Source organism: Rattus norvegicus, chromosome 13, assembly GCF_036323735.1.
Source record: "Rattus norvegicus strain BN/NHsdMcwi chromosome 13, GRCr8, whole genome shotgun sequence".
Lineage (NCBI taxonomy): Eukaryota > Metazoa > Chordata > Mammalia > Rodentia > Muridae > Rattus > Rattus norvegicus.
In genome coordinates, this window is record NC_086031.1 from 42,289,350 (window position 1) to 42,301,677 (window position 12,328).

At 42.1% G+C, this 12,328-nt stretch overlaps 1 protein-coding gene across 4 annotated transcripts in view; it reads left to right on the forward strand.

Moving 5' to 3' along the window:
• The first annotated feature begins 2,996 nt into the window (after positions 1-2,996).
• Positions 2,997-12,328, forward strand: part of Ubxn4 (UBX domain protein 4) — a 32,583-nt gene continuing 23,251 nt past the window's right edge. For 3 of the 4 annotated variants that reach the window (XM_006249699.4, XM_039090690.2, XM_063272285.1), the window contains exons 1-2: positions 2,997-3,578; positions 10,160-10,262. In XM_006249699.4, coding sequence (XP_006249761.1) covers positions 3,497-3,578; positions 10,160-10,262 — 185 coding nt within the window. In that variant the 5' untranslated portion in view covers positions 2,997-3,496. The remainder of the gene's footprint in view (positions 3,579-10,159; positions 10,263-12,328) is intronic. The other variant, NM_001012025.2, reaches the window with a different exon arrangement.

Sequence of the window (12,328 nt, forward strand, 5' to 3'; positions counted from 1 at the left end):
CTTTACAGTCATTATCTCGTGAGTTGGAAATGTTGGGTGATCAGACTACAAATGGAGGGAAAGTCAAATGTAGATTCATGACATAAAAGATGCTTTTAGAAATGAAGGGACTGAAGAGATTAGTTTTTAAGAGCACTGACCGCTCTTCCAGAGGTCCTGAGTTCAATTCCCAGCAACCACATGGTGGCTCACAACCATCTGTAATGGGATCTGATGCCCTCTTCTGGTGCGTCTGAAGACAGCTACAGTGTACTCATATAAAAAATAAATAAAAATTTTTTAATGCAAATAAATGAGCTGGAGGAGTCAGCGAACCATCTTAACCCCTTTTTAGTGTGGGAAAGAGCTGGAATCTAAAGTGTCCCTTCACTCTTTGTTTCATATGAACAATGGCACTAGGCTCCTGAGTGGTCTGTTTACCCTCAGTATGCTTACCAGCCACCCTCCACACTCACAAGCTTGGTAATTCCATCCTTAGAAATTCTCCCGAGAGGAGGGGGGCTAGAGAGGGCTTAGCCATTGTGAGTGTTTGCTTCTCTGTCAAAAGGACTGGAGCTCGGTTTCCAGCACCCACACCAGACAGCTCTGAAATACCTATAATTCCAGCTCCAAGGGGTTGTGTGTGTTTTTTAAGATTAGTTTTATTTCCATGTGCCTGTGTGTGTGAGTACCCACAGAGGTCAGAAGATGCTGGACTGCCTGGCTAGAGATAGTGGGGGGGGGGGGGGTGTGAACTGCCTGCCATAGGTGGCTAGAAACCAAACTCTTCCCAGGACATTCATTCTTCTTCTACTGGCATTTTACAGTTAATTTAACTCAAAAAAAAGGTGATTTTGGGGGGGTTGGGGATTTAGCTCAGTGGTAGAGCGCTTGCCTAGCAAGCGCAGGGCCCTGGGTTCAGTCCTCAGCTCTGGGGAAAAAAAAGTGATTTTTTTTTGGGGGGGTTCTCTTTTTCGGAGCTGGGGACCGAACCCAGGGCCTTGCGCTTCCTAGGCAAGCGCTCTACCACTGAGCTAAATCCCAACCCCGTGATTTTTTTTTTTAAGTGTGTGTGTAATATGTGCACATGCATGCGGTTATCCACTGAGGCCACGGGAGATTGTAAGATCTTTTGCAGCTGAAATTATAGGATGTTGTGAGCCACCTACTGTAGGTACTCAGAATTGAACTCAAGTCCTCTGTAAGAGCAATGTGTGCCTTTAAACTTGGCATCTCTCTCCACAGAGCCCCTCAGTTCATACTTAAATACTACCTTCCTTCAATAAGCCAACTTCTGTGGTTCCTTTCAGCCCTACCTGAGGCCATTTCTGGTGAACTATAATTAATGACTTGGTGTAAATTAAAATATCCTGGAATTCTTCCATGCCATTTACTATAGTGGCAATTACACAATTAATTGCCCAATTTATTGCTTAATGCTTTACTATTGGTCAGAGGAATGTAATCCTTGAGATAAGTTGTCTGTTTCTTTTGTTTACTAAGACCTCAACAAATGCTGATTAAATTTAGAAATGATCCAGCAAAACTTTGAGCTCTGAGATGGGCATGCATAATCTTCTTGAACATGATTTAGGCAGGCATTCAGAAACAATAGCTAACATCTGTAAAGCACCTAATTGCCACTTCAGTAACAAGGACTTGCTGAACACTTAAAGGGTTTCTGTGTGATTACACAGCTTGAACGGCAGGTTCCCTCATCTCATGTCTCCAGTTGACTAGTGAGGGAACTGACCCATCCGAGAGCTTAGGAAATGTGCCCAGAGTTGTTCCAGTAATAAATAGGGGGTGCTCATGCACTGGGGTGGCTGTTTCCCGCTGGATGGGTTTACCCCTTTGTCATTGCTCCACTTCCTGACACTAGTGCTGGTTTATATTATTCACTTGTATCTGCCTTCGAAGCAGAAGAGAGATGTCAAAGTACTTCACATGGAAAAAAAAAATGGTTCTTAAGGAAGCTAGGAGAAATGAGCCGATTTAAACCAGATTAGATTATATTAAAGGCAGGTTCTTCAGAATCTGCTTTGGGTAGGTGAGTTCACTGCCCCAAGGACCAAAGCCAAGGAAGTTGCCATGGGGAGAGGGGGGTGGTTAGGGAAGGGTTAGCAGAGGGAGATAGTAAGAGAGAAAAGGGGGATAGGGAAACAAGAGAAGAGAGGGGAGGAGGGGAGAGGAGAGAAGAGACCAAAATGTCTGGACTGGAAAGTTCAAGGTTGGGGACAGGGTATGCCAGGTAGGGACTGAGGGATGTTGGGAGAACCTTAGGTCAGGTCTGCTTTGGTATGTAAAATACCCACCTCAGTCCCTTGTCCCCAGGTCAGAAACCAAACACTAGGAACTTGTGCAAATGTTTTTAACTTCCATTTTGATTTCGTGTGCATCCGTAAAGCTTACATATTAATTTGTTTTCTTACTGACCTATACGCAAGTTGATTTACTCCATATAGACAACTTTCTTTACACCTCTCACACTCAAGAAAACAGAACTATTTTCTTTACATGATTTTCATACAAATTAAGTGCAGCCAGCCAAGATAGTACACACCTCCAATCCCAGCACTTGAGAGGCATAGGCAGTAGGATTGTCTTCACAGAATTAAAAATAAGTTGTTTCAATAGCATAGTGGCTGGAGGTTTTACAGTGTGATTCAGTTAGTAAATGCCAGTTATATCCCCCAAACCAGCATTCTGCCACTACCTCCCTTCATGTACAGGGGCCATGTGGTACTCGAAAAAAAAATCACTGTTGTGCCTCTAGCCAGTCTTTTTCTTTTGTTTGGGGTTTTGTTTGTTTTGTTTATTCAAGGTCTCTCTGTACAAATCCTGACTGTCCTCGAAATTCACCTTGTAGACCAAGCTGGCCTCCAGCTCAAACAGATAGGCAGGCCTCTGCTTTCTGATTGTTGGGATTAAACGCCTGAGTTACCACGCCCCCCTGAATCCCATCTTTTTCACAGGGTCAAAGTAAATAAAAACCAAAGGCTTCGGTCCAACCCCTGTAAAGCTTGTTTATTTCTTTGTGACTTCTGCCTGCTCATTACTTCCACTCTCGTCGTGCCTGGAAACTAGTTTACCTTTCCACAGGAAACAAACAAGCTTCGGAAGACTACAATTCCCAGGAAGCTTCACTGCAGGCGACGTCAACGTGCCGTAGCGGTTAGTCATCCTTCCTGATACTTCCACTTCCTGGAGTCGGAACCTGAGGCTTCGCGGGGGCGCGCACACACGGACTTACCTAGGAGACAAGGCACCGGGGCGCGCGACCCCTGACGAGGAGTGTTGTCACGTGACACAGGGGCGTGCTATTCTTGCCTTGCGCGCTCCTGTGCGCGTCCCCAGGGGGCGGCTGTCGGGCGTACGGGCCAGCTGGGTCGTCAGGCCAGGGGCTAGGCTAGCCGGTGGTTGCCGGGGCCACGAGGCCAGAGAACGAGGAGGGCGGGGTCGGCTGTGAGACCGCGGCGACGACACACCGAGCGAGCGCCCGGGCCTGAGGGGAGCGATGCTGTGGTTCCAGGGCGCCATCCCGGCGGCCATCGCGTCTGCTAAGAGGAGCGGCGCGGTCTTCGTGGTGTTCGTGGCAGGTGACTGGGGAGAAGGCCTGAGAATGATAGTGCTTCTGGCTTTTTCTTGATTCTGTTAGCGTCGAGGGAGCTAGGCAGGAGGAGCTACGGTGGGCTGGGCTCCGACAGCATAAGACCCTGTCCCCCGGGCGCTCGGTCTGTTTGGGTCCGCTGGGTGTGCTCCGGGCCCACTCGTCTCCTATCCCGACCAGTATGGTTTTATAGGGCTCCAGGCTTGCTCCGCTGCAGGGCCACCCAGACGCCAAGCCTCTTCAGGCCGCGGGCAGGCCCAGGGCCGCTTGGTGCCTCTGGGGTCTGTTTGGGACTCCGGCGTGACCTCTCTGCATCTGTGTGAGAAGCTCGTCCAGGCCCTATCCCCAAGCACAGAATCCGGCGAGGAGACGCGCCCCGCAGGCCTTGGCAGTCGGGTTGTCACAGGCAGACCCCCTTCCCAAGACCCGCACCCTGGTGTCCCCTTGGTCCTCTGGGATCCCCTCTCCTGGCAACTCGGACCTTTTAATTCTTGGTGTGCAGATGTGGTTGGGACAGGCCACTAGGCAGACAATCGGGTCTAGAAAGTTGTGAGCTGTCAAGAAAGCTGTGTCATCGGTAAGCCACGAAGAAACCACCTGATGTCTTAGAATGTTCCTGAAACATAAACTTGAGCTCACAGATGGGTACTCTCTTACAGAGCTCGGAGGGAATCTCTAACATGCAAGAATTGCTTTATTACAAGTTGACTTTTCTTTTTTTTTTTTTTTTTTACTTTTAACGTAGTTTTTAAAGTACACTCAGTCCTGATTCTTCCTCTCTTCTAACCTAAAGTCTGGTTTTCCAGACATGTGCTAACTCACTTACTCTATGTTGCTCTAGATCAGTTTGTTCCATAGTCTCCTCTTATACTGCTGATGTCTTGTGTATCTGCAGTAAACCATCTCTTTCTGTAGTTTTGTATATTCTTGATACATGGACCAGTGTGTGTGGCAACTGTTAATTTGAAGTGTGTTTCTCCAGTCACTCGTGTTTCGTAACAGTTTACTCATAATTGACCCACATATTCTAGTTCTGTAACTTTGGCCATCTCTGAAGAAAAATGACTGAAATACGAATTTGAGCTTTAAATTTTAAATATCTGTTTCGTTGTGCTAAATTTTCAGCTTGGTGCTTGCCTTGATTAGGAGAGCGTAAATTATTTAAGTTATATTGGAGTTATACTTTAAATTAATAAATTAGTCTTGTAATCCAGTAAGGACATTAGACACACGAAAATGCAAAGAACAGGACATTTTAGTGTGAGGTCAGTGGAAGTTTACGAGATTTTAGTATGGTTGTGAGCTACTGCATGGGTTTGGAGATTGAACTCAGGTCCTCTGAAAGAGCAGCTAGTGCTTTTAACCACTGAGCTATCTCTCTTGCCACGGTTTATAACATTTTAAACTGTTCCACACAAAATTTCAATAGTTCTGGGGGGAAAGTAGTTTTATTGCCCTGTTTTTGTACTTGAGCAACTTAGGTCCAAAGTTGTAAAGTAACTTGGATCAGGCTCACAAAATCTGTGGTTGGTTTCCCAGAATTTGGGATGTGTATGTTGCTTTTGTTTGGTTGGTTTTTGGTTTGGGGTTTTTTTTGTTGTTGTTGTTGTTTTGTTTTTGTTTTGTTTTGAGACAGAATTTCTTATAGCCCAAGCTATGACTTGACACTCCCAAGTGTGATTACAGACTTGTGCAACCACAACAGGTGAACATTTACATTCTAACAGTGTTGGAGGGGGAGAGATTATAGGGTTTGACTGTATAACCTTGACTGGCTTGGAACTCAGAGATCAGTCTGCCTCCTCTTCTGCCTCTCAAGTACTGGGATCAAAGGTGTGTAGGCCTTTACTTTGTAGTGTATGCTGGTCCCAAATTTAGCCTCTCAAGTGCTTGAATTTTAGGTGTATGCTACCATATCTGGTGACATTTTTGTTTTTTAAGGAGAAAAAAAAAAAAAAGCTGAACAGGAGTGGCATTCACCTTTAATCCCAGTACTTGGGAGGCAGAGGCTGTTGGATCTCTGAGTTTGAGGCCAGCCGGATCTATAGAGGGAGTTCCAAGACAGCCAGGGCTACACAGAGAAACCTTGTCTCAAAAGAGACAGAGAAAAAAAAAAAAAAAAAGTGGGGGGCTGGGGATTTAGCTCAGTGGTAGAGCGCTTACCTAGGAAGCGCAAGGCCCTGGGTTCGGTCCCCAGCTCCGAAAAAAAAAAAAAAAAGAAAAAAAAAAAAGTGGTCAATCAAAAGAGACAGAGAGAGAAAGGGGAAGATCTGTGGCAGTGGTGGTACTTGCCTTTAATCCCAGCACTTGCTGGGCAGAGACAGATCTCTGAGTTCAAGACCAGTATGGTCTACCTGGTTCCAAGACAGCCAAGGCTGAACAGAGAAACCCTGCCTTAAAGAAGAGGAGGAGGAAGAATAAGGAAGACAATAGTTGTAAGTTATATGGTAAAATAAGTCAATAGAGAAATAAGACTTATGATCATGGTTTTTAACAGAATATACAATCGATGGTACCTAAACATTCCTAAAAAAATACTAAAAGTTCCTAAAAAATTTCCCCTTTATGGGTAGGTCTAAACCTGGGGCTTTATTTATATAGGTAGTTGCTCTACCCCACTAGTAATGAACTATATCCCTAGTCTAAAATGCTATATTTGATTATCAGATTTTGGAAAACTGTAGAAGTAATTGAAGTCTTACACTTTTCAGAGCTTTATGCATAAACACATTCCTCAGATAACCCTACTGGGGTGAGTTGATATTATGTATGTTTATAATATCAACAACTATTGAACATTTGCAGAACTACTCTTAGGGGTAGAATCTGTCTGTTACGCTCTTTCAAAATGCAGATAGCTTTTCTAGAGTTTTAGTTAGGTCATCTTAACACAAAGTAGGATGGGTGTTACTCTAAGAATATATAGACACTGAGATCATAGAGCAGCAGCAATCAACAGGTAGCACCTCACAGGTAGGTAGCTCCAATCTTTTGACATGTGACATGGCATTGCTATCTACAGAGTTCACACCTTAGAACCTTATAATCAAGTCACACCCCACCCCCACTCCCACCAAATCTCTCAATCTCTCTCTCTCTCTCTCTCTCTCTCTCTCTCTCTCTCTCTTCTCTCTCTCTCTCTCTCTCTCTCTCTCTCTTTCACACACACACACACACACACACACACACACAATCCTCAAGATATTTTAAAAGTTCACAAGATTTCAAATTGTATAATAGTCATAGCTATTCTCTTATACTTTGACTCAAGGCCATGAATTGAATATGAAAACTTTTACAGGGCAAGCGAGTTCTAGGCTTACACACAGGCACACACACATGAACATGTGCACATACATGCAATATATTAGGGCTAGAGAGATGCCTCAGAAGTTAAGAGCATTTACTGCTCTTGCAAAGGACCTGAATTCTGCACCCATATGCCAGGCAGCCCACAACCATCTACCACTCCAGATCTAGGGGGTCTAATGCCTCTTCTGATGACCTCTATGGCCTCCTATGCATAAGAGATACATATATACATACGTAAAATAGCTTTTAAAATAGTTATTTCAGAAAAAATGTTTTTATTTCATGAACTGTTTCCTTTTCCTTTTTTAGAGGCTAGGTCTTGTTATTACCCAGGTTGTCCTCAAACTCCTGGGCTCAGTAGTCCTGGCCTTGACCTCCCAAGTATCTTCAGGCATGGGCTACTGCATCTGGCTTTTTTAAATATAGTTTTTATGAAGTAATTCGTTTAATAAGTAAAAATTATATAATTGTAGAGTTGTATTAGAAACTAGAGATACTTCAGCCAAATTAACAAGAATCTTCAGTTGTATCTGTTTAAACTGAAAGATGTAAAGTCAGTTGTACCATAGGAAAAATCTGAAGAGGAACCTGAAACAAAGATGTCTGTCTGGTCAGTGGTATTTGCCGAGAATTGTTTGTCTGATACTGTTGACTGCCTTCTTTTTTAATATAGACCACAGCGTTTGAGGTCTGAGTAATTGAGATTTCTTTAGGTGGTTGATATTTTGATTAAAAATAAGACACTAAAGATACTGGCAGTGGCAACTGGTAATTGTATTAAGCTTCTCACTGAGACTTGTGTTCAGCTGCTCCTGCCATCACAAGGCTGAGTGACAAACAGTGCCAGTGGGAATGTGATGTCAGGGCCTTAACCTAGTCAGCATAGGTGAGGAAATGAGAGGCACCAACTTCATAAAAGCCATAATCTCTTTCTTAGGATTAACTCAAGGGTAAAGATGTTTGTTGCCCTCATTTGTTATTCTCCCCCAGGGTTTCTAGCTAAATGTCACCATTGTGCATTCTGTCAGATAAGCTGTGGTGTGGGTAGCCCTCCTTAGCTTTTCAGTTTCATTTGTCTCATGTTCACCATTGTTTATTATTTTTCTGGCCACACAGACCTTTCCCTACACATGTATTCTTTCTTCATGGTGAACTTTTCTGTATTTGGTGTGACTCAATTCTCTTTGTTTTCTACCTTAAATGTCACCTCAGAGACCGATATGGTGGTGCATGCCTTTAATCCCAGCACTTGGGAGATCAAGGCTAGCCTAGTCTACATAGTAAGTTGGGACATCCAAGGCTATGTAGAAAGACCCTGACTTTAAAAAAGGGAAAAGAAAAAGATCTATCTCAGAGGAGGCTTCTCTGACCATAATAAAAGGATTTTATTTATTTGTATGTATGCTCACATGCCAGAAATCAAACTTAGGCCTTCTCATAACTCTTCCCAAACCCAAACCCACTCATTCATAGCAATTACTTCTTTAAGAAATTGGAAGTTGTCTACTTTTTTTTGTTTGCTTGTTTTTTGTTTTCACCATTAGATTTTAATCTATGCTGAGAACAGATATTGATTTATATCTACTACATAAACCCAATGTCTACAACAAAAGAACTAACATAAAATAAAATAGAGGATGAAAGAATGATAGACTACATAAAGACTCCTCGCTCTTTACTTCCTGCTTGACGTGATTGTACAGAGTGTTCTTAAATAGCTGTTTCTGTGTTGATAGCTGAGTCTGTTTCTTGAAAATTCCTACCCCATTGTCTCTGCAGTGGTCCTTTCCCTGGTTCTTTATTGTGTTTCCATGTCCGTTTCTCCTCAGCTCTCATCTCATTCAGACATGCAGTCAAGTATTGGAGACATGCCTGTATGCTCACTATGCTAGACATAGAGTCAGTCATTCCGGTAGACACAGGATACGTCTATATACCTCACTGCTTTTCTCTTGTAGGGATTTCAGTCTTAAGATAACAGGGAAAACTGTCTTTGCTTTCGTGGAACATTATTTTCTAACTAGGAGAGAAAGACAGTAGACAAAGATAATTAAGATGTATAGTTTATTAAAAGGTGAGTGGCCTGTAATGGGTTTTGCTGTCCAAGATTCTTATAACAAAGTTAATTTTAAAAAAGAAAAAGAAGAACTTTTTTTATGTGTTAAGTGGTGCTGGAGAGATAGTTTAGTGGTTAAGAGCACTTGCTGCTCTTACAGGGGGTCCCAAGTTTTGTTCCACATTGGCTACATGATAGCCAATTGCTGTGTAAGAATAGACATTCTAGTGAGACTGGACAAGCTAAGAGACCTTGCTCCTCTTTCATCAGAACCCAGGTTCAGTTCCCAGCACCACAAGGCAGCTTACAACTGTCCTTAACTCCAGTTCCAGGGGATCTAATGGCCTCCTTGGGTACCAGGCAGACTATATATGAAGACAAATACACATAAAATAAAAATAAGTAAATCTTTAAAAATAGACTCGGCAGGGAAGACCCATTTAGGCTACTCTGAGTATCTGGGTGGCCTGTGCCAGCTTTGTTGAAGGTGGTGGCAGTAGAAGCTATAAGCAGTTAATTTGTGTCTGTTTTGACATAGCCGACTGGAGTTATAGAGTTCTTTGGGTTTGTTTGTGTTCGCTATGCTGGGGATCAAACCAAGGACTTTGTGAAAGCACTGTACAATGGGACCACATCCATGACTTCAAAAGATCAGTGTTCAGACTTGGTGAAGTGCATGCTAAGCTGGATGTGGCAGTGCATACCTTTAATCCCAACACTTGGGGGCATGATGTCTGAGTTCAAGGCTAGCCTAGTCTACACAGGGAGTTCCAGGACTGCATAGAAACCCTGACTCAATAAAAAAGAAAAGAAAAGCAGGAAAGAAAGAAAGAGAAAGAGAGAAAGAAAGAAAGAAACAAAGAAAGAAGGAAAGAAGGAAAGAAAGAAAGAAAGAAACAAACATACATCTGCTGTTCTTACAGAGGACCAATTCGGTTCCCAACACACACATGACGGCTCAGAGCTGTCTATAACTCCATTCCCAGGATGTTCAAAGCCATTTTCTGGCCTGGGACACTGCACACATGTGATGCTCTTAAACACATGCAAGGCAAAACACTCATACACAAAAAAATACAAAATTTGAAAGAAAAAATATTTGTGGGTTATATTTTATTTGGAGTTCTAGCTTCACAAGGGAAAGAATTTAGAATTAACGACTCCTGGCCTTGTGTTCTTAAGTCCTTGAAATGTTTTCACAGGGGACGATGAGCAATCTACACAGATGGCTGCAAGTTGGGAAGATGAGAAAGTGAGGGAAGCATCATCAGACAACTTTGTTGCTATTAAAATTGATACTAAAAGGTATGCGTGCCCTCTCATGCTTCCTTACTTCTTATTGTGCAATGACTTTTTGTTATTACCTATGATGATATCTTAGAGACTATTAAGAATTTTAGTTTTATGGTTATAGATAACAAAGGTACTAAGGTATACTGGAAACAAATTATTTTTTAATTTTGTGAATATACTACCAGACCCAGTTTTGGGAATTTAAATTCTTTTGTTATGATTACTATTAGAACTTTATTATAAAGAACTTGTAATTCAAAATTAATATTTTCAAGGGAACTTAATTTCTGATTGCTGTTTTCAAATTCATCATTACACCTTTCTAAAAACATTTTTTAAGTTTATCTTGTCTACCAAACATCCATGTAGCATGTAACAAGAATTATGGGGGCTGAGGATTTAGCTCAGTGGTAGAGCGCTTACCTAGGAAGCGCAAGGTCCTGGGTTCGGTCCCCAGCTCCGAAAAAAAGAACCAAAAAAAAAAAAAAAAAAGAATTATGATTTGGGGCTAACAAAGTAGATCAGCAAACAAAATGTCGGCCAAGACTGACAGTCTGAGTTTAATCTCCATATCACACATTGTAAAAAGAGAAACAACTTGCAAGTTGTTTTCTGACCTGAATACCATGCCTACTCATATACACACAAATATTTAAACTACATAAAAAAATAAATGAAGCTGGGCAGTGGAATTGCATGCCTTTAATTTTGGCACTTGGGAGGCAGAAGCAGGCAGGTCTACTTGAGTTCAAGGTCAGCCTAATCTACAAAGTGAGTTCCAGAGAAATTCTGTCTCAAAAAACAAAAAAAAAAAAAAAAAAAAAAAAAAACAAACAAAAAAAAAAAAAAAAAAAAACCCAAAGCATTAAAATGTTCAGGCTGGAGAGGTGACCCAGTTGTTAAGCACACTGGTACACTTGGTTCAATTCTCAACACCCATATGGAGGCTCAAAACAACCTGTGACCTGTTCCTCCAATGCCCTCTTCTGGTTCTGTGGGCACTGGGCATGCATGTGGTGTGCATACACACAAAGTACCCATATACGTTAAATACATCAATGTTCAGAAGTTTACTTGTAAGCTTTATAAAATATTCACTTACATTGTTTCATATTGACAAAATAGCATAAAACCTTTTTTATAGTAACTGAACTATCTAGCTTATGTTTTATCTGTGCGTACCTGTGTGCGTGTGTGTTTATGCACACGCACACTGCACACCTGAATGAATCTATGTGTATGTACTGCATGCATGCTGTGTATAGAGGCCAGAAGGGGGTGTTCAGGTCCTCTCAAAGTGGAATTACAAGTGGTTGTGAGCCACCCAATATGAGTATTGGTATCTAACTAGAATCTTCCGCAAGAGCAGCCAGCTCTATTAAGTGCTGAGCCACTCTCCCAATTTGCTGTTTTGGTATTTTAGAGGTACCTGGGAATTACTGGATCACTCACTTTGGTATCTAAGTGATATTTCTGTAGAAAGTCTTTCTTCTCCCTGTTGGTGTATGTGCACCAAGCATGGGCACATGCACCGGTGATTGAATTGAGGAACGGTGCGTGCTAGGCATTTGCTTCCCTGTTATCTCCGTCCTGTCCCGTCCCTGACCGCCAAGCTCTTTACTGGAGTTAATAAAGTGGTTAAACATACTTTTCAGTTTTAAGAATTGTTATTATCGTAGGGAGGAGGGACACACAGCATAGCACACATGGACAACTTGCTGGGGTTGATTCTCTCCTGCTACTACCTTTGTGTAGATTGAACAAAGGTAGATTGAACTCAGGTTGTCAGGCTTGCACAGCAGTTGCCTTACCCAGCGAACCTTGCCAGTGGCCCTCCTCCTTTTTTTTTTTTTTTTGGTAGAAATGATGGAATTTAACAGCTCTTTATATCTTTTTCCCATTAATAATTTTATATGGTTTTTCTCGATGGACAGTCAGGATGTTTTAACCTTGTTAGTACATGTTAATCATGTGTCCAGGTAATTTGTGGTCACTATATCTTGTTAGAGGCTAAGATATTTTTAAGATTTATTTTATTATATGAGTATTTGCATGTGTGTCTGTGCACCATGTGTAAT